Below are 23,606 nucleotides of genomic sequence, written 5' to 3' on the forward strand. Positions count from 1 at the left end.
TTCCATTTTACATTTTCAAGCGATCACTTGTACAACAGTCCTAGAAAATCACAATACTCCATCACTGGTGAGCTATTTTTGGAACAGGCCCGCCGTTTACTCTTGTGGTCCTTGAAGGCTCAACGGGCATCACGTTGGTGACCCCTGATGGAAAGTAAAGTCAAACTAGTATAGCGGACATACCAAAGTAAAAAAAAAAAAAAAGAAGCTAATCTGAGTTTTAAACGTTTGTTTTAACTAATTTTTTTTATTACTATTATGTTAAAAAAAATAGATATGTGACATCATGACAAAATTGAAGTTAAAACAATGCTTTTCAAACATTTTCTTACAGATTCATCATGGCGCCAGTTTCACCCTGAAACTTAACATTTCTCTATTATTTCTAATTGTGATTGTTTCCTAATGCAAGACATGTAAATGTGGATTTTAGCGTGAATGCATGGCAAGCTAATTCCATTTGTAGCCGCTAGGGGGATACAACACACACAATAAACATCACCAAATCTCAGCATGAAGTGGACAGTGAGAGTTCCCTACCTGCGATTGTGTGTGCGTGTGCGTGTGGTGGTGGTGGTGGGGAGGGGGTATGAGGGAGAGGGGTGGGAGGGAGGGAATGTGTGTGTGTGTGTGTGTGTGTGTGTGTGTGGGGGGGGGGGGGGTTGAGGGTTTAAGACCACAAATACACACATGCACAGACGAAACATTTGAAACATGAGTTGTTCTTTTCGAATATACACACTCACAACGAGACACTTGCGCACACGCACACACTTGGGGAGAAACCGGCTCCTCAAGCCAGGAGCGACTGGTGCGCACAAGTGTGTCCGCTTTATGCGCGCGTGAGGACGGCGATGTTGCGGCTCTGCGCACCCTGTACCAGTCCGCTGCAACTTTTTTGACTTTTTTTAATTTATTTTTTTAAACACAGCATCCTAAAGGAAGTTTGGATCTTTTTTTCCTTTTTTTTGTGCGGCGATTCTTTCAATAAATATGAGAGGTCGTCTCGCTGTCACTTTCCCACGCCTTTTAATTGGTGAAATGTCTTATTCTGTTTTAAGGGTGGGATAAATAATTAAAAGAGAAAAAGGGGGAGAGAAAAAAGGTGTGACAGCAGCTTGGCGGACAACTGTGGATCTCCGCGAGTAACTCCTACCGTCCAAAAGAGGGGTGGGGGTGGGGGGTGGGGGGAGATGAGGAGGGGGGTGCATCGGCCGTACCCCCCTCTCCTTGATTGATTAGTTATTAGTCATCCCTTTGGCTAAATGGGACCCATTGAAAAGGCACCGTGGAACACATACATGAATCAAATATTCCTCGTGTCCCCTCAATGTCTCCACAGTAGTTTTGCTTAAGAAGAGAGGGGGTCGTGGCTTAGCATTATAAAGAGAAGGGGAAAACAGCAAAGCTTTATAAGGTTTATTTTGACACGAAAAAAGAAGAGGATCCCAAACAGAAGAAGAATTGTGGACTATATTTTTCTATTTTGGCTTTTGATGTCCCGTTTATTGGCATTTTTCATTGTGAAAAAATGAAACTTTGGACGTCTCCCTGGCTGTCCTGCCTGGTGATTCTCATCCTGTGTTTTGGATCAGAGTGCGGGACGGTGGAGCGGCGAAAAGGCAGATCCAAGAGGGACTTGGTGCGCATGAGGGAGGCGAGAGCCACCGTCCCGGGGGCTTGCGCCACGCGTCTGCCCCGGGGCAAGCGCTCCCTGGCCGGCTTGGAGCGCCGGGGGCTGCGCCAACGCCGGCGCTCCTCCTCGCAGCCGGAGGTGAGCTCTCCTGAGCGGGGCAAGGCTGTCTATTTCACCGGCAGGGGCGACCAGCTCCGGCTCAAGCCCGGCGTGGAGATCCCAAGAGGGAACTTCACACTTGAGATGTGGATCAAGCCGGAGGGAGGTCAGCGATCACCCACTGTTATAGCAGGTAGGAACATATTCGATGCCTTTATTTTTTTCCATTTGTGACATGCGATGGGTGCTTTTTGTGCAGTTTAGACCACTTAATCCGCGTTGCACAATGATGTCACGTTTCAACTTTGCATCAATTAAGGGCAGAGCGACGTACTTGCATGCAGCTTGGATGGAGCAGATTTGTGCGTCAGCTGGTGTCGCCGCGCGTTCACACGTATTCCTCCAAAAGCCCACTCGGCTATTTTAAAACTATGATGTAATGTCCCAAAAGTTTGGCGGCGCGAGCACGTCATGAGAAGTTGATACGTAGCGCGTGTCACGCATTTTTTGGACGTTACTTCAGAAAGATTGGCGTCATTTTGCGCACTTTTACGCACGGGGTCACGCAGATCCCCTACGCTGTCCACGCAAGCCAAAAAGCTTTTAAATGGATCAAATGCATGATAGATAAAAATGAGAAGGCGGGCTTGAGCGGGTTGTCCACTCGGGTTTGCGTAGAAAGCGTCACCAAAAAAGTCGAGGCGTTCAACCAATTTACAGCGCACGACAAGGCGCTACCTCGGCTCGCCGATTGGGGGCGTCGCGCCACACGTTACCTGCTTCCCTTGCCTTTTTGTACAGATGGCTGCTTGGCTGCCTTTGAACCGAACTGAACTGGAATGAACCCGGTACCTCCGCGCGCGTACGCATGCAGCACGTTTTGGTGGGACTTTCACTCTTGCAGCCATATGAGCAAATTTACTTCTTTCTTTCTGTGTCTGACTTCACACACACAAACAATCACAGTAGTGTGTGCGTGTTGTTTGCTGAGCACACTTTTTTAGAGCTGCCAGTTGGCAGGGGGATGCACTGCAAAGAAAAAAAAAACATTGTAAGAGTTTGTGGTGGCATTTAATGATGATGATAAGTACACATATGGCCTGGGAGGCAGTGCAGGATCCACTTTAACACCTTTAAAGATGCACTGAATGGAATTAGAACATGATTCCAAGACAAATGTTGTTTTTTCCTCTTGCCATCTCTCACTACTTTGTCGCCTTCTGCCATGCTGGGGGTGGGGGGAAAACCGGGGTCCCTAAAGAGAGCAAATAAGATGATCAAACATTCCCAATAAAGCCTAATCTTTTAAATCTAATTCAGGCCTGTGCAAATGCCCCATCCCCTTGTTTTGATCCACGGGGCTTGTTTGCAGCAGCTGTTTTCTAGACTGACTTGTTTTGACCATTGCCGTTTTCTCCTTTCCTGTGTCCCCAGAAGCACCCCACCCCCACCTCTGCCTCTCTCTTCTTAAGTTTCTTATTTTTGACCTGTTTACTTATGTTGTTATTTTTCATTTGGAAAGTTGGGGGAAACCATGCAGACTGGCTAGAAAAAAAAAGAGTCACACCAGTGTCTTTGGGCAAGCCATAGGATGCTCTCGATATGGATTAATTAACCAATTATGGGCTGGACTAGCCCTTAAAATCTTAAATATTTATCTTAGCAAGACATTAATAGACCAGGGTTCACCAACATGTTGCCCGCGGGCATCAGGTAACGCCCAAGGGCCACATGAGTAGCCCAGGAGCCTGTTCTGAAAATAGCTTAACAATTATTTAACATTGTGATTTCCTAGGAACAGATCCTTTGAAACTGTATAACAACTTAAAGGGATTTAGAAAAATGTGACTATTACTGCTGTTTGTATGGCTTTTGTTGTGCCCATTGTCTACTTTAGGTGATTTATTGGGTTACGAATGTTTACCATCACTCTGTAGCTGATGACTAATTTCCTTTTTTAAAGGTATATTATTCTTCCCAATTTATTGTTCGTAGCCGTTTACAGCTGTTATGGGGACCAAGATTAGTATTTTATTTATATATTTATTATATATATTTAATTAATTAAGTAATAAATTATATACATATATATATATATATATATAAAATAGCATTTTATTTTATTTTAGTATACGTATTTTTAGCTGTTCCACACCATGCAAGGAAATACTTTGCAATAGCCTGTGTGGTACAAGCTAGCTTAGCATTTAGCTTAGCAACATACTGTTTGTCTGAATTTGTAACGTATAAATTCATTCCCTGGGTTACAGATGGTTGCAGTATGTTTTCACTCTGTCGCTGTTGACTCTTTCCCTTTTCAAAAAAATAAAAATTGTATTATAGCTAATTTACCATTTGTAGCGATTTACTGATGCGCACCACACACGGAAACATTTTACAAATGAGTCCTCCCCCAGTAGTCTTTGCGGTACAAGTTATCTTAGCAATTAGTTTAGCAACATAATGTTTGTCTAAATTGGTAACGTTGGAAGTCATTCCCTAGGTTACGAATGTTTGCAATGTGTGTTTTCACTGTGTATCCGTTGACTCTTTTTTATTTATTTATATTCTTGCTAATTTACCATCCGTAGTATTTCACTGCTGTTATGGAGGCATGGATTACAGTATCATAGAGCTACTCTGCACCATGGAAGAAAATACTTTACAACAGACCCTAGCCCTGTAGCTTGTCTGGTACAAGTTAGCTTAGCACTTTGCTTAGCAACAATTGGTAACGTATGGAGTCATTCCCTGAGTTACAGATGTTTGCCATATGTGTTTTCACTGTGTAGCTGTGTTATTGTCTAACTATTTCGCTTTTTAAATCTATATTTTTCCTAATTTACCATTTGTAGCGGTTCAGTGCTGTTACGGAGGCAATGATTAATATCTTAATAGACCTAGGTAGGAAATAATTTATAATAGACTCTCCTAGGGTGGCCACTTCCATAAGGTCAAAAAGGAGTACATATATATATATATAAAAAAAAAGAAGTGTTCCCTCGCTATAACGCGGTTCACTTTTCACTTTTCTGCGCACATTTTGTTTTTTACAATTATGTGCCTATTTTATACAATTTATGAAGGTGTTTTGAGAATGTTTAAACGAGAAATGTGAGAAAATGTAAATGCCTCGATGAGAAAAGTGTCTAAACTGTGTGGTGAAGGGTTTTAGAGCCTTAAAACATTTATAATAAATGTAAAACAAAGCTATAACTACTTCGCGGATTTGATTTATTGCGAGTATTTTTGGAACCTAACCCCAGCGGAAAACGAGGGAACACTGTGTATCAGACTCGCGGTATGTTTTCATCAACAATAAAGTTTTGCATGGTTTATAGATCATGTTTGTGCACTAAATGGTAAAAAATATCAACAAAAAGTCAAACTTCTTTTTGACAATTTATTTAGTTTACAGTACCATGTTTTTAACCCATTAAGGCCGGGAGCGCGTGACCGCGCTTCTACCGTTAAAGTCATTTGATTTTGTTTTGACCAATTCTTGGTCTCTTAGCCGACTCAATTTATCAGAATATGCACAAGAGTGTGACGTGAGCCTCGTAGCATGTCCTGGAATTTTATTCAAGCATTTATGGTTGACGCAGATTCGCGGGAGTTAAGTAATAAATGACGCGCTTGACGGCGGCACGGGAGGAATTCGAATCAGTGTAACGAAATATGTTTGTAGACAGCGAGGATGTTGACCTCTTGCCACCCTAGACCCTCCCCATTGTAACAATCCATAGTATGGCACTGCCTTGCCACAAGGTGGCACCTCGTGTACAGAATTGTACGCTTAATCGTGACGCGTGGTAGTGCCAAGAAGCCTCTTTTTTTGCCGATTAATTAAGTAAGTGGACATGTGGACTTCGAGCCTATTTTTTTCTTTCTCTATTTTCGGCTATCCAGCAGCACCGTCCATGGCTGATCTACTACCACGAGTTACACCACGTAGCCTGTGCGGTACAAGTTAGCTTAGCACTAGCTTAGCTTTGGCATTTCTTAAGCAGCTGCCAAACCAGGGAGGCTTGGTGACTGTTTGCCAAGTTTGCGTAGTGCCAAAAGTGTATTGGTAGCCATGAGATCCACTGGCCAGAGGCTGAGCTGTACTTTTTTTGTTTTTTTGAGTAGTGTGAAGGAGTTACAAATCTTGTCCCTTCCCTGATATGTTCCCTGTGGTTTCTTGTACCAAAAAGGGGACATTATCTCGTCTACATGAAGGGCTTCTTAAGAGGGGTATTTTCCCTTCTGACCAGAGAGCTGGCAAAGTCATCTTTTTGGCCGTCCAATACTGTCAATAGGCATCCGTTAACACTCAACGGATCAAATCTTTGGGTACGTCTTGTGCTCTTCTTAAGCTTAGTGCTGCTGTGACTGTTACATGTGGTCAGAATTGATCCCAGCTTTTTACACACAGACACACACAATCAGAACATCAAGTTCTGCGTCCAAATGTTATGCAAACTTTGTTGTGGCCTATTAGCCCCGTATCCGGGTCATGTTGCATTGTCCCGCATCAAGGGAAGAAGAAAATAAATGGTAAGGCAAACCAGGGTTCTCTCCGGGGAGAATTCCATGCAGACGTCGGCTGATATTTGCTGAGATAATAGATGTACTATAACCCGGTGCTTCAGTTGCTTGTGTTGTATTTGTGTCTGGTACAAACCAGATGAAGGCAATCACATTGCCACAAAATGTGTCATACTGGGAAGAAAATAATTCATATGTCTATTTGAGTTTCAAATGTCTGTATTGTACAGACGCCGCCAGCACGGCCTACTGGTTAGAACATCTGTCTCACAGTTTTGAGTGTTCGAACCTCATCCTACATTTATATTTATATGGATTTTCTCCGCGTTATTCCGGCTTCAGCTCGCATTCTAAAAGCATGGATATAAAGTACATTGAAAACTGTAATGGTCAATTATTGATTATGTGAGTGACAATGGTTGTGTGTCAGAAAGGTTCCAGGACTGGTGTCCCCAAAAATATTTATTTCGAACCCAAGCTACAAGCTTCATGTTTTCCCGCTCAAAGTGGGCCAGATGATGAACCAGAATAGACTGCGGCATTCATTTCATTAAGTAAAGAGAAGGGACAAGAGTTGTGGCACAACAACTCATGGCTGCTTAGCCCTGACAACACGCCTGCTCACAACGACCTCAGCATCTGACAATTCCTGGCCAAGAAGATTGTCATTGAGTTGGATCAACCTCCCTACTCACTTAACATAGCTCTGCGAATATTTCCAGCCGATCTTTTCCAAGTACAAGGAGGTCATCAAAGGGACTTGTTTTGAAGACGGCGAAGCTGTGGAGGATCCCCGGAAGAATCCTTGCAGACATGTCAGGGAAGACTGGAAAAGAGTGCTAGATTCTTGTGGGATGACTTCAAAGAGGTTCAAAATATAATTTTGACACTAGTCTTGGAACTATTCTGACACATCACTTTTGCGCACTACAATTGACTGGCAACAAAGGGCGTACTCTGTCTCTTGCCCAAAATCAGATGGGATTGACCAACTGAAAGTGACAGAGGTACACGAATCAATCTAAAAACATCTAAATACATATATTTTGAAGTATTTTTTATTAGAGTATTTAATTTTTAGCATTTATTTTTCGTCCATTTTCAGTGACCCAGCTGGGCGGGAGGGCGTTGGTTTAGCGCACTCTATTGACAAGCTGCCACTGGATTTGACATGATATTTTCAATTTCCCAGCCGTCTCAATCCAGCATCTTTTTTGATGATGCCTACTTGACAAGTGTAATGGGCTCTTTGCACAAATCCACAACTTTTATTTTGATTAAAGCATGTCACAGCCATGGTTTTAAGCCATGGGAATTCAATTACATTTTTCAATTAAATTACATTTATTTCATTTATTTGTAAAATAAAAAAGTCCATATAAAGCAATATTGAAATTCAAAGTTAAGTAAAATAAATGAAAGTACTGTAGAATAAATTAAAACAACATCCTGTTCTGTAAATACATTATTATTTTGACGTTCTGTCAGGAACATCTGGCATATAATAACGTTTTTTATTTTTAAAGAAAAATCTCAATAGTCTAATTTCTAATTGTTGTCAACGAGCCAAAGAAAGAATGAACGAGCTTTATAAGAGGAGTCAAGTGTAACATCAGCGATCATTATCTCAACCTGAACTCTCACTCGTTTCGCCATCGAGCGAATATGAGCGCCGCCAACTACCTTAATGGGATGTCAATGTCACAATAAAAAGTTACGGTGCAAAAAAAGCTGTCAGGGTCCAATAACATGAAACCCTTTTAACTAAATCTTATTGGCAGACTCGAAGGCGCAAAGACTCCAAGAAGTAGTCTAGAATATTCAAGCCTGACAGCCCAGTTAAATGTTTAAAGTCTCAATATGTGATGTCATGACATTTTTGTCATCAATATCTTTTTATTTGTTCATGTTTTAGATTAAATATCAGCGGAATTTTCCATCATCCTTCAGGAAATCTGTGGCTTTAGGACGAAGAGTTATTTCACCTCTTGTAGGGTGACAAAGTCAACACACTCTTCATTGTTTGTCAAGTCAAAGCCGACATGTTTCTTTGTAGTGTGTGTGTGCGTGTGTGTTAATACTGCTTTACTTTTTCGAGCCTTTTGTTTCCTGAGGGTGTTTTTCTTGGCCTGAGACGAATGCAAGGCAGCCTTTGGAACGCAAATCTCTTAATGTGTGTGGACACAAATGGATTGTATATCATATGTAGCATACAGTGGTTGCGCTTGAAGTTCACCCTAAACGTCCATTTTGTTGCTCAAGCAGAAATTCTCGGGACAAAATTCAAAGGATCATAGACTACTTCACCTAGACCATTTTGGCCAGCACGAAACGATCAGATATGATAAATACAGTATTCACTTAGGTTTTACCTATTTTCTTACCTATTTATATCTATTTATTAATGTATTTTGTGTTACAAAATGGTTAATGGTTGTTTTAAAGTGCTTTACAAATACAATTGAGTTGAGTAGGTTTTGACTCATTTTCAAAGTCAGGTTTCCAAGTGGTTGCTACAGTAAGTCCTGTTTTGTTCCTATAATAATTGACATGATGCCATATCAGCGATTTGAACAACTTTTTCTAAACAAATGACTTTCTGTGACTGGTATGGTGCATTTGAATCCATCAGTTTGTGCTGTTTGACAAGAAGGAGCCCTGAGGGAACATGCAGACTGTTAATGTTAGCTTCTTATGCTAGCAGTGTGCTAGGTATTGCCCTAAGAACTTAATAAGAATTTTTTTTTATGGCTGGTGGTGTTTAACAAGAATAAGCACTGAGTGAACAAGTAGACTCCAAATCTTTGCTTTTCGAGCTTAAAACCTTGATACTCCTCTCAGCTGCTCTATTAGTGGAATTTATCGGTTTGTGCTCTTTTTACAAGACGGAGCACTGAATGAATGTGTAGCCTGCTAACGGTAGCTTAATGTGCAAGATATGCTTCTCAACCAGCATTGTTTTTTTCTGAACAACACACTGTGATGTGAATCTTTTGTAACCACTGCATTTGTGTTTATCGGTTTCTGCTACTTTGTATTTTTGACAAGAAGCACTGAGTGAAAATGTAGACTGATTTTAGCTAGGTGGCTTCATAGAGCTATTAGCCGGAGCAAGTATTGACCAGCTTTTTGTGAACAAATAACTTTTATTTGGATGGTTGTGGTACAGTGTTGTTTGACAATAAGGACCATAGAGTAAAGCTGTAGACTTCTACGTTAGTTACTTGCGCTAGTGAGTCAGGAGCCAAAACGCTGTCACCTATGATCAAGAGGTTGAGTGTTAATGTTAAAGTTTTACATTATATTCGTTTATTCAATTTAATATTTTGACCAGCGTCCAATACCTCTGTACACTGCTCTAAGTATATCGATATATATATATATATATATATTTATATATATGCATCCCAGGCTAGTCCCAAAAGAACGTTCTGGAAAAGTGTAGTGTGTTAGATTAATTGAGCATGGCAGAATTATGACAACTGTTTACACGAGGAGCCCTGCGAGCATTGGAGCACACCTTTTAGCCTTGAGTGCACTAGCTGACAGATGGTGGGTTTTTTCCTTCCAACCGAGTGAAAGGCGGCGAACGTCATCCACCTAAGGCCTTGACCTTGACGCTGAACCCAGGCCATCGCTCGCCTTTTGAACATTAGTCCATTGAATTAGCAAGTTAATGAATGCATCCTGGAGCGGCTCGCTGTCTAATGAGAACCAGATCAAAGTTAGCACTCACCATTAGCCAGAGGTGGCCTGATCAATGGCGGAACAAAGACATGGGAAGAGAGGGTTGAGACCAAGAGGTATTGATTGCGATTATTATGATTAACATTAACTTTAAAATGTTACTTGTTAGCACTAATTATGACAATTGATAATTCCGAACATCCAGAACAACACAATGCAAATGCTTCCTTTATGGCTGGCATACTAACAGATTGACATTAACCTCTATCAAGCTAACTTGTTTGATATTCAGAAAGCAATACCCGGGAACTATTTTAAAACCTACATTCTACTTAAGTTATTTGTATCATGAAACTTCGAAAACGTTAATTTACAAATAGCATGTAGGCTTGAGTAAGAAGCATCCTCTTAAGAGAGTCAGCATTACTAGTTAGCATGCTCACAGACTGATATTAGAGAGATATTAACCCAACATTTGAGATATTTAGAAAATAATTATACATTGTAATGTATTTTAAATCAGTGTCACACTTTTCACACATTTTTTTCTTAATTAAACTTGATTCAAACTACAGCATTTGCACTAATGAGTGTCACTGCTAACAAAAAAGTAGACGGACAGCTCTGTAGGTATTGCATTCCATTTTGCAAATTATAATTCCTTCCATATTCAGTCTATGACGACTTGTTAAAAGATAATGTCTGTAAATAAGAATAATCCGTACGCGGAGTTGCAGGGTGCTTAGGATGCCTTAAGATCTCTAAAGGTGTTCTAAACATTTTTTTTACAAACCAGAGGATAGCATTCTCCCTTCAAGTCAGAAGTCTCTCTGATGCACCATGTGGGACATGTCAAGGTGCCTTTGAATCTTTGCAAAACCTCCATGCAGCAGCCTGGGCTACAAACTTGCATTCACGTTGAACCCTCTTGGACCCGAACGTGTGCGCCGGTCACATACGTACCTCAACAAGCGTTAAACAAACAAACAGTTAGCATTCAGAGATCCCCTAAGAAGTGAAAACACATTACCATGCTGGAGCTGACACACATGGTCCAAGTGAAACAGGAAAAAGGTGTTTTGGTGCCTCTACAAAAACAAGGCCTCAGCAGAAAACCGGCCTTTTCTGGCTACTTAGCTGGCAAGGGACATTTACACTAACAACTTTAAATGCACTCAGTGTTCACGAAAAGCCTATACAGAGAGATTTCCATGGAGTTTCCCTTAGCCAAACATGCACTTCAACCCAATTTCCAGGACAACACACCCTCAGATATATAGGAGAAAAATAAATCATATTTATGCGTCTGCTTTCCGATCTTGACAGCTGGAAATAACAATTACCAGATTCTTGGATGTTTTTGATTTTTTTTGTAATGTATAGGATTGAGTTGAGTTTTATGGAGGTACTTGGCGTGTGTAATGTTCTCATATGTATTGGTGGGTGATTGCGGTACATTTTGACTCTGCGGATAGCCTTGCGTGACGGATAAGACAGAACCACAATATCTGACCAAATCCACAGCTCTATTTGGGCAAATGCACCCCCTCCCCCCAAATCTGCATGGAATCTCTGCCATGCTTCACGTTTGCCTGCAGAGACATATTTGTACCACGCTTACTCCCTCCGGCTAACAGACTCCATTGTGTTGCCGCCAAATATCTGAAGTTTGAACATGTCAGTCCAAAGCAGCTGCTGTTAGTTTTCTACCACCTGAGTTTCTATGTCCTTTAACCCTGTGCATTCACTTGACTCCCACATAAGTATAACAGGGGCTTTTGGTGTGTTCCATAAAGACGACCTCAGATAACTCCACGCTGGAAATAAATGTTGCCATTTTTCACTGCAAGGGACCACTTTCTCTTTTTGGTGTTCTTGTTTGTTTACATGTCTTGTTCAATTAATCAAATTGAAAACTTCCCTCTACAAAGTACTGAGCTGAACCGGAACCTTGGCACCTGGGAAGCGACAGACTGCCATAACATGTAGACTCATAGACTAAGCAAATGCACTTATTAACAGTGTTTTCTTCTGTTGTCTTCCCAGGTCTTTACGACAAATGTTTCTACGCCTCCAGCGACCGAGGCTGGTTGCTCGGCATCCAGTCGTTCAGTGAACATGGCAACCGAGACCCTCGCTTCTTCTTCTCTCTGAAGACAGATCGTGCTCACAAGGCCACCACCATCCACTCCAACGCACGCTACATACCAAATCAGTGGGCGCATATGGCCGTCACCTACGATGGCATCTACATGAAGCTCTTTGTCAACGGCGCGCAGGTTGGCGTGAGTCGTGAGCAATCGGGTGACGTCTTCAGTCACCTGACCAAAAAGTGCAAAGTACTGATGATCGGGGGGAACGCACTGAATCATAACTACAGGGGGTCGGTGGAGAGGGTGGCTCTATGGCGGCATGCTCGAGGGCAGAGGCAGATTATCAGGGGTATGCAGGGCAATGACGACCTTCAAAATCTACCTCAGCTGGTCATACGTGAGACCTTTGAGCACCCTGGCAGGAAGTGGCTGACTGTGAAAGATGGAAGCTTTCCTCAGCCAGAGCAGAGGGGAGGTGTACGGATGGGTTTTCAAGGTGGTGGAGGAAATACAGAAGGATTATTAGACACAACCCTAGAGCCTCCAGCTTGTGGCCAAACAGTCTGTGACAATGTCGAGGTCATCAAAAATTACAACCAGCTTTCTAGTTTCCGACGTCCCAAGAAAGTACGATATCGCGTGATAAATATCTGGGATGATACGCGGTCCAAGCCAACCGTGTCGGACCACCAAATTAGCTTGCAACACCAGCAGCTTAATGATGCCTTCAGTCCTTACAACATCACCTGGGAGCTCAGCATTCACAACATCACCAACTCGTCCCTTCGAAACAGGTTGATTCTTGCTAACTGTGACATCAGCAAAGTGGGTGACGACGTTTGCGACCCAGAATGCAACCATCCTCTCACCGGGTTTGACGCAGGGGACTGCGTGTCGGGCCATCGGAGCCGCTGCCCTGAGAGCAAGCAGGGTAACGGCGTGTGTGACCCAGAATGTAACTGGGAAAATTTCTACTACGACCTCGGTGACTGTTGCAACCCCGATGTAACGGATGTGACCAAGACGTGCTTCAACCGCTCCTCTCCACACAAGTAAGAACACTGCAATTTATTTTCTAGTTCTTCAAATACAGTATATCACCACAACATTCCTTGGTTGATTTCCTACAAGTCATGATGAAATAATTTCAGTTGACCAAATCCACATCTCTCATTCCTCGATTAATCAAAAGACAAATCTTTCGGTGTGCCCGCCCCTCAAGATGGGCTTGGAAGTCAAGCCCTTCTGCTTCCTGACCATTTGGTTTGCGGCTGAGTTGTAACTCAACTCCCAGCCTGTGTGGCCTGGGAAATCCTCCGGGGGCAGCTCGTCCAATCTTACCTCGGCCTGCTTCAATCAGTGTTCCGCACACAAGCGGGGCAAAAACAAATGCTACATGATGATTCTCCTGGTAGCAAATGCAGAGGCCAGACGGATATATTTTGTGTGAGTGTGTGTATCCATTTTTCAACAACTCTCCCCCAACTTTTTCTACTTTGTTTCCTGTAGCCAGTGGTCCAAATTAAGCTGTCTTGATTGGAGGCGGCAGTTGATTTGGAAAGAGTGAGATTGTAAACAGTGTAAAGGCAAATAGAGGTCAGGAAAACGGGACCAGAATGTCTTTCGCTTGTAGCAATGGAAATTATTCTAGACATGCCGCTCTCCCCAGGAAACCGCACAGACGTGTTTCCTTGGGAGGCAGGTGAGGGTCCCCAAACACGAGAGGCTGTATTTTCCAATGAAAAACAGTGGAGAAACTTGTGAGGATCCATTTTTTTCATGGCGTCTTCCAGGTGTACAGCATATGAACGTAGGGATTGTGGTATTCGATGTGGCTGCTTGAGAACACGCAGACCTTCATAAACCTTTTTTTTGTTATGTCTTAGTAGCTGGCAGAGATCATAGCTATTTGGATTTTTTTTTTAAAGCCTCTGCCAGTCCTCCAATACCAGCATTTGTTGGTTCCGGGTGTACAAGGCACAGTAGCCTTGAATGAACACAAAGCAGGGAGTTGTCATCATTAGCAACAGCGGTAAATCCTCGTTCAGATCTTCGTGTTATTGTGAACAGAGCGATGAAGGTGGCTGGTTTCAATCACAGCTCAAGTTGGAAGCGCTGTCAGTTCGCCACTATCCCTTTGTTTGAAATGACCGCTAAATAGCAAAATAATGACATTTAATTAACAACACTGGGAGAGTAGAAGCAGGTGGGCTTCACATCCCTTCCAGCTTAGTCATCGTTCAAAGCCCATTCATCAAGCGGCGGAGAATCTGCTTGATTTAGACGTCAACAACTGGCTTCCACTGTCCAAATCTCCTTGGTATTTGACATATGGGCGTGGGGTTTGACGCATACCAGAAAGAAAGAAAAACAGGGGCGATCTTCTCATTGAGAATGATCTTGCACAAGTGACTGCTTGCATTGGTTTTTGATTATGGTATGTGCGTGGTATGCTCTACAGATATTTTGAGTTCTTCGACTTCTGCCTATGGAATCCAGCATGAGAAATGCACATTATATTGCAGGGGGGCAATAACTGTGGCTTTCATTTCCTTAACATTGCTGCCTGTTTTTAAAAGTCAAGTAATCATAGGACACAGACAACTGCAAACACCACCGTCACCATTCCCAACCTCTGCAAACAAATCTTGCTAAATATGATTGGAATTTTTTCTGTCTTTTTTTGCTTTTTTTTTTTTTTTGCTGGTATTTGATTTGATCTCATGTACTTTCTAAAAAATGCCAACCATTCCTTTGCCTGGATTTATATTGTGTGAAATGATATTACATGAGGGGGAAATGAGACAGTGAAGGGCACAGGGAGTTGGCTTCATGGTTTACCCCCAATGACTCATCGATGAAATATTCAATACTGTATTTGAAGTTTTGAGTAATATTTCAAACCTAAGCACCCGGATGTCACTCCTAAACCAATGAAAGACGGGTGCACACACCTTTTCATTTTGGGAAATGAAGCTTTGGCACGGCGTTGTCAGAGGCTAATAGGTCATCCGTTTTCCCTTGGCCTCTGTCTCTCCTCCTCATGAGTCAATACCTCTCAGAGTGGCAGATTGATGGATGGACCACCCTTTCTCTGCTCCACTCCCTCTCCCCGCTGTATTTAGCTCAGTGGAGGGAGCTAATCTCCCAGGCCCTTGACTTGGGTGTTTTACAGTTGGTCGTCTAAACCATTAAGCCCCGTCCCATAAAACATAATGGAGTGCTTGTTCGTAAATACCAGGACTTTGCACTTATAAAAACACCTGTTGTCAAGATTTCACCTGTGCTTTTAGTGAGGGGGTAGCTGTTCGAAAAAATGCCTCATGCATTCGACGCCATTAGCCTACTCGGATGGGATAATGGATTGTCAGATTATATCTTTTTTTGAAAATATGCTACACGGGGGAGTTCACCACTTTATGCTCCAGCTAGATGGTGGTCGTTAAGTCGCGGAAGGCAAGGAAGATGTGGCCAAAGTTCTGAGAGCGTTCACTCCAGTGCCCAGTTAAGAGCGACCACTTCGGAGCTTTTGCCGGCCCCTTTGTCCTGTTAAACCCTTCTGGTTATTGTTGTCATCATTCCCAATTCTAATTTCTTTCTGGGTTGTTGCGAATCAACGCGTGCAAGAGTGCATTTATAAGCAGAAAGGTTGAGGACAAGCAATCAGATCCGGTAATAAAAGCGGAGATGAACGATGGGGTTTAGGAGCTGTGGTGTTACCCCACTCGGAGTATGAAAGTTCTATTGGCTACCAGTGTCACAGACATACCAGCTTGCTCCTTCACTTGCTCCAGGCTTACTTTACTGAATGTATATGAGACAAATTTACAGCTTTATATGAATTATACATGGGTGTAAATGGATGAAGTCATAATCTCCCATTTAAAAGCTTTGAGCGCAGAAGTTTGAGCAGTCACACGCTGGATCTCGCACCAAACGATCCGTCACAGCCACCTGTCCAACCTCCCCATGTGACGGGGTTCCAAAGAGGGAGAGCGACAGGGTCGGAGTAAAGCCGGGTAAGGGTCATTGGCAAGGAGCTTAGAAGAAGACGTGAATGGATGGGCACAAAGACGGAGTGAACGGTCCAAACTCTTTGTGTGCTAAAGACACTTCCACAGGCTCGGCAAAGTGGCAGCTGATCAAAGCGTCTTTTCTCGCAAGAGTAACAAACAATAGTCGGAAATCCAGAGCATATGGGCGCCTTCAATATGCAGAAATGAATGCTCACAGAGGACTTTTAAATCATTGTTGTCTTTGTACAAAATGCCAAATGTGTCGAACGTGCTAATGACCATAGATGGTTGATTATTAAATTAACTTAATTAGATTAAGTAGAATTTGTGCTCTTGAATGTCTGTCAGTCAAACCCTTTGACCAATCAAGAATTGTTAGGGAATTCCTAAAAGAATATATACGATGTATTATTTTTGTCAATTAAAATTTACCAGGCTTCTTGATAACATGCCATGTCACAGGCATGTTTTGTCAATATACCCCAAAGATCAAGAATTAGAGCTAAATCAGCCGAAGATTTTGTCTTGCTGAATGTCCATCTTTTGGCACATGCGTCCACATTTCTGCGAGTACTTTATGACGCAAAGCCTAAAAAAAATACACTGACTGAGAAGGACCATCTGTACTGACCCAGATCTAAGGATGTAAACCTGCTTCCGTCAGTGCTCCGTCTGTGTATAATTCAAGGCTTCGCGTCATAAAGCACTCATCGATAATGCGGAAGCACTCGCCGAAACGTAGGCATCCGTCAATGACGGGCCGACGTAAAGACGGAATTACCCACCTCTGGTTGTCCGTTTTGAGGAAACAGTTGTCCTTCATCAAAAATGAGCCACTGCACACCCCGCCCCCTTCTCCACCGTAGCCAATGTTGAGTGCGGCTAGGGGTTGTGAATGACAAAAGAAAAGCGGCTTTTGCTTAGTGTAGTCCTGTTGTTCCCTCGAAATGGCTGATCTTAACCCAGCCTAGCTGTCAAGTCAGGGCCGCTGGCTCAGTCATTTTTGGAAGTAATCAGCTCACAATTGCTTCGTATTTGACAGACACAACTACTGTTGGAGTTCTCGAGATCGGTATTGGTCTTGAGACCGGTCTCAAGACCACTTATTATTATGAAAGGTCTCGGTCTCGTCTTGGCATGGAAGGCATTTTTGCTTGGTCTTGGACAGAGAAGACTATGGATTTTTGATCTAGACTGGTTAAGACCAGGCCAGTACCCCCAGTGTAGAGGTGCTGTGCTGCCTTCCCGGTGTTGCATGCACTGGAATGCCACGCCCCTAGATTTGAGCTGTATTCTATCGTACTATTTCAAAAACAACATGGAACAATTTTTGTTTGTAGCAAATGTAATTTAAAAAAAGATACTGGTGTTTTTTGTTGATAAATACAGTTTTGGTCTTGTCACTCAGTCTTGATAATCTTTTTTCTCAATAATGTCTTGGTCTCGGTTGGTGTGGTCTTGACTATGTTAAATTTGCTATTATATAGTCTACCCCCGGAAAAGTAGCCTGTGTATTCCGTTGTCTCTTCCTCGTGGTCCAGTGAGATTTATCCATCAAACTTTGCGGAGATATTATCTATTAAATGTCTCCGGGTTCAAACCTTCATCGAATTGCCAGTAGGGACAATTTTCTCACGGGTGTGTTTCCTCTAAAACGCTGCCAAACACCGCTGTTAGCCACTTTTAAATTGCTTCCTCTAGGTGACATTGAACATACGCCACCAGTCAGCTTGCTTTTACATTTATATTTTAATATCTTATGCAGACACTTGCCTCTTTTTTTTGTAAACAATTTCAAGACGTGGAACTATTCACTAAAAAACATGCTGGCATGGCTGGCTAAGTTTTCAGAGCACCAAATGGAATAAATGATACACAAAGGGTTGTGGTGCAAAAGAATGAAACTGAAATTAACAGAACAGACAGCACTAAGTGAATATAAAGAAGAAATTGGTGGGTTCATGTAATAAAAACAAAAAGTTGGTGTAGCACCATTGAAATTAAGTTGAAAGTTTTTTAATCAGGGTGTACATTATTACATCATTTTTTTCTTGTTCTTTTCTTTTTCTTTTTCTTTTTTACAGTATTTTTCTGCTTCTCACGATCATCCACAAATATTCCGATACCTAACCACAGACTTGTAATGTGTAAATAGACAAACACAGCTGGCTATTCAGAAAAACTACCCATAGGCGTGTAGATTATTTGTTCCAGTGAGAGATTATGCCGCATTATTTTCACCACTTAGTTCACATTTAACCAGAGGGTCGGAACCATTTAGTTGGAAGTGTGTTTTGCTTCCCAGCTGTACACGGTCATGTCTTTTTTTAATTTATTTTTTTATTAGCCTCATTGTTTTTACACTTAATCTTATGATCCAAGAACACCAAAGTAACAAACCAAAACACTGGTCGTAGCAGGCAAAAGGATCACAACAAACTAGGTCAAAACATTCAAAGGATGTGTAATTTGTGACCATATTTTGTCTGTTGTGTTTTGTGTTGTTTAGATTATTATTATTTTTTAAATACTCCAGCAGATGCAACAGATTATTGACACTTTCAACTAGCGATGGCTGTGCTCGCTCACACTGCCTGCCAGGGCCAGCGGCCAGGCTTTAATTTGTTCATAAAAACAAATGACAGTTAGACTACGGCGACAACTTATCGCGGTGCTGAATGATTACAGTTATCAGTGCCGCCCCCCCCCCCCCCCCCCCCCAGTGCCCGAATGCATCGCTGGGCCACACTCCTGGAAGACAACACTTCACTCCGTGCGCTCAATTAATTGGTGGCTTGTTGACATGAAGAAGACCTTGGGAGAACTTGAATCAAACGGAATAATAGCAGCAAATGTTTTATTGAACTGGTTGTCTTCCCAACATAAAACATGTGTCGCCATGATGTTCACAAGGCATTGCGGCTTGGCTATCAGCACTGCTACAAACAAGGGAAATGAAGGCCCTTGGTTGCATTTTGGGTTGCTGTTTATTGGCCTCTTACACTTCCTAGACAAGAGCCTCAACATGGTCCAATTTCCTCTCCAATACACAAGAGTGCAATAACGAGGATGACAAATGATTAGGGCGTCTTCAAATTGAAACAGCATTGCCGCATTTTATAAATTTGGTTCTCTATCTCTATTCGTTCATGCATTAGTGCAAATAGTTAGTTGCTCAAGTTCCCCAGCCAGGTCGTCCATAAATAAGACTGCATTTACACAATCCAATTGAACATGAGTTTTGTGTGCTTGTGAGTTTTGGAGCCAAGAAAAAGCAAAAACTTCTTCTTCTTCTTTCTTTTTACAGAAAAAAAAATCCCCAATATTAGGACTTTATTTTCATAAACTTTTGACTTTTCATTACTATATAACATTATTAATTTTGTGCCTCTAAAATTCTGCCTTGTTTTTTAGTGTGTGGAAAGTTTGTCTTTATTCTTGTAAAATTATATTATTTATTATTATTATTATTATTATTATTATTATTATTATTATTATTATTATTATTATCACCGTTGTTGTTGTTGTTGGTAAATTCACACAATTTTATGTAAGATTGCGCTTTTTCTTGTAATATTATTATTCTATATTGATATATTTTTAAAATTATATTACAATTTTATTCTCTTTATTACAAATACATGACTTTTTTGTAACATAATTCTCATTTTCTTACAATCTATCTATCTCGTAAACTTTTTGTCTCATATTACCGGTTTTTCCTTCTAATATAACTTCTAATACATTTGGGAACAGTAATATTTCTACTTTACACATCAGCTTTTTTTTCTCCAATAAACATTTTGGGCAATAACCAGATTTTTTTTCCTGTAAATTTGTGCTATAAACTTGTAAAATGACATATTGAGAATTTAAGAAAAAAAACGTTCTCATAACATTACAACTTTATTCTCATAAAAATCTGACTTTTCTTGTGATATCAGAAAGTTATTGTCAGGAAATAACAACCGTGTCTGGAGATACTACAACTTATACCTGGGAAGTTGTTCCCAATATTATGACTTTCTTTTCAGTCGGTGCTAATATGGCTTTGTGCAAAAAAAAAACCGGATTCATATGTAAAACTTTTCTTCCTATGTGCTTTTTCCCGTCATTTCCCAGAGCTTATTTGGATGTGAAGGAGCTCAAAGAGATCCTGCGCTTGGACGGCTCTACTCACCTGAACGTTTTCTTTGCCAACTCCTCTGATGAAGATCTAGCGGGGGTTGCCACTTGGCCGTGGGACAAAGAAGCCCTCACGCATTTAGGTTAGATGACACGCAAACACACACACGCACACACACTGTTGATTCAGTGTAATTACAGTTCAAGCCTCAAGCAGCAATCGTCTGTCTTGATCACAGTTCAAACTGTGAGGAAGCGCAGGTGGACCGTGAGTAATGCATTACGTGACTCTACATATTGATTGTTTGCTTAATGCACTTACAGTGGATATATAAAAGTCTACACACCCTTGTCCAAATGCTAAGTTCCATCCATACTTTGAAATAATTTAAAAACTTTACAACATTAATGTAACCTATAAACTGTAAAACTCATTTGATTACAAAAATGAAATATTTTTGATTGTTGAAGTAAAAAAAATCTAATATAATGTGGCTTCACAAGTGTGCACACCCTGATAACTGGGGATGTGATTGTGTTTAGGATGGGAGTCAGCACATACATTTATAGCACTCCTGATTAACCACGTTTGTTTTTATTTTTTTACGAAAATCTTCGTCTTATTTGAGTTTTTAATTAGTTTTAATATTAGTCATAATATTCTTTTTATATATGAAATGATTGTTGGGCACAAGATTTAAAAAAACAAAGGTCACTACATATTGTGTAATAAAGTAATGTAACAGCAATTCTCAAAGACCTTTTGACCTTTGACCCTTTGGCTGTTCTTCTATAATATCAAAATAAATTTTCATTTAAAAAGAACCCCAAATGTTTAATGAAATTAATTGACAGACAAATATGAATGACTATAGTTATAGTTGCTTTTAGTACGTTTTACAAATGTGAGATGTAGTTTCAGTTAGTTTTCATTTTTGTAATAACATTTTCATTTTTATTTAATTTCATTAACAAAAACTTCTACTCTTTTTAAAAATGTATTATTTTTTTTTTTTTTATTAATTTTTAAAATTTTAGTTTTTGTTATTTTTATTAGTTTAATTTAATTTATTTATTTAATCATAACTTTGATGCTGACTCTGAAACTGTTAGAAAAGGGTGTGCACACTTGTGCAACAACATTATTATAAACTTTTTTTTCAATTTATATATATATTTATATATATAAAACGCAAAATCCTTTTTTATATACCGTACACTGTATTTTCACATCTCCCAGGTGGAATTGTGCTGAACCCGTCTTTCTACGGCACATTTGGCCATACCGACACTATGGTTCACGAGGTCGGTCACAGTCTGGGCCTCTACCACGTCTTTCGAGGGATCTCTGAGATTGAGTCGTGCAACGACGCTTGTTTGGAGACGGAGCCGTCCATGGAGACGGGCGATCTGTGCGCCGACACCAACCCCACGCCCAAGTACAAAGGCTGCCACGATCCGGAGCCGGGAAACGAAACCTGTGGTTGTCCACATTTCACACACACGCCCTTCAACAACTACATGAGTTATGCAGGTGAGCAATTGGGTGCAATGATTGTTTGTTTTCACACTATGTTACCTTGGAAACGCTTATGGAACAGGCAGCTAATTTTTCAGTACTAGATTTGTTGAGATGGATTGGAGACTGCTGTGAAAACATTACAATTGAGTGGAAATTAAAAAACATGGCTGATGAGCCATAAGATACTTAAGATACTACCAAATTGTGAGCGTTTATGGATATGGGAGAATTTTTTTCTTTCTTTTTGCTTTGATTTATTACAACTTTTACTACAATTCTTATATAATTATATAATGGGAAAATACAACCCCCCCCCAAAAAAAATATTTAAACTTTAACAATAATCTATTATGTAATGCATTAGCAGTCTATTTACCATTTATTAACTAAATATGTCACCATTTATTAATTAAATATGTCACTATATTGCATTTTACAATTTGTTGAATATTCGTATGTGATTTTATTTTGCTTAGTTTGCAGCCAGCTCAGCATTGTAAATAAGAACCTGTTCTGAATTGTCTTACCTGGACAGATATGTAAAAAAAAAAAGAAAGAATGAAAGAAAGAAATTTATTCAAGAATTTTAACATTTTATTTTGCATATATTCTTAAAAATTCCCCTTTTGCTTGGGCTATTATAACTTTATTCATGGAAAAATATCCACCTTGTTTTTATACAAATATTATGACTTTATTCGCCAAATGTTCTAAGGGTGAATTATTCATTTCCTCCCCATCTCTAAAAAAACAAAACAACTTTTTTATTACCTTGTATTGTTCTCAAAATATTAAAACTATTTTCGTGTTACCTTTTTTTTGCATTTAAAGGCTATAATCTTGTAAAATTACATCTTGCAAAATGATGAAGTCATTAATTTAACTAATTTAATATGTGTGTGACCAGTAATGGAGAAGTTATTGCTAAGCCACTGTCTTCCCTACAGACGACTCCTGTACCGACTCCTTCACCCTGAATCAGGTGGCTCGGATGCACTGCTACCTGGACTTGGTCTACCAGACGTGGCAACCTGCCTCCAAACCTCCCCCGGTGCCGATGCTCCCTCAGGTGGTGGAGCAGCACCACAACTCTGTCACCTTGGAATGGTTCCCGCCCATATCGGGACACTTTTACGACAGGTGAAATGACTTGGATAGGTTGCCTATGGCAATGGCTTGCTTTGGAAGTCTTAAGTGACCCTTTGTATCTTCATTGGACTTTGCCTTTTTAATCACACAGTTGAGGCAGGTGTTTGTCTACTTACCTTCAGGGAGGCGAGACATCAATTATGGCGGAGGGCTTTATTTGTGTGTACTTTTTTGAATATAATTATGTACTGTACTGTACACATAAACACTAATGCACACTGAAGGCTTCTGAAATACACCCTAATATAAGTGCATACTGCAAAGGAAACTCGTTTACAGCATGCGGTGAAACTGATTCACCGCATAACCGTGCCTTGGTATGCTGATATATATATCAGCATCCCCTACCAAGGCACGGTATATATATATATATAGCGACATCTATACAGTTTGAGGAATGATGGCGCTTGTGGTCTGTATCTAAGTTGGTTGCTATGCCTGTCTGTTGTGTTTCCTAGAGAATTGGGATCAGTGTGTGATAAATGTACAGAGGGGAGAGTTCTACTGCAGTACGCCTCCAACTCATCATCACCCCGACCGTGCGCCCCCTCTGGACACTGGTCTCCACTCGAGGCTGAAGGTAGATATCATGTGCACTACATACTCAACATCGTCCACTACTGCGCTAAGCGATATGAAGGCTGTGTAAAATATACAAAGAGGAATTGAGGTTTTGTTGTTTTTCTGAGTCAGAGCTCCAACATGCAAACATTTTGCCTACTGACTCACTTCCGAAACACGCACTCATT

General features: G+C 40.8%; 1 protein-coding gene across 2 annotated transcripts in view; it reads left to right on the top strand.

Moving 5' to 3' along the window:
- Positions 1-1,234: 1,234 nt before the first annotated feature.
- The window catches only part of pappaa (pregnancy-associated plasma protein A, pappalysin 1a), a 92,851-nt gene continuing 70,479 nt past the window's right edge, over positions 1,235-23,606 (top strand). For both annotated transcript variants that reach the window (XM_086097306.1, XM_086097307.1), the window contains exons 1-6: positions 1,235-1,928; positions 11,999-13,097; positions 20,184-20,329; positions 21,427-21,720; positions 22,656-22,848; positions 23,316-23,437. In XM_086097306.1, coding sequence (XP_085953432.1) covers positions 1,532-1,928; positions 11,999-13,097; positions 20,184-20,329; positions 21,427-21,720; positions 22,656-22,848; positions 23,316-23,437 — 2,251 coding nt within the window. In that variant the 5' untranslated portion in view covers positions 1,235-1,531. The remainder of the gene's footprint in view (positions 1,929-11,998; positions 13,098-20,183; positions 20,330-21,426; positions 21,721-22,655; positions 22,849-23,315; positions 23,438-23,606) is intronic.

Source organism: Leptonotus elevatus, chromosome 15, assembly GCF_054856555.1.
Source record: "Leptonotus elevatus isolate MCC_2025b chromosome 15, RoL_Lele_1.0, whole genome shotgun sequence".
NCBI lineage: Eukaryota > Metazoa > Chordata > Actinopteri > Syngnathiformes > Syngnathidae > Leptonotus > Leptonotus elevatus.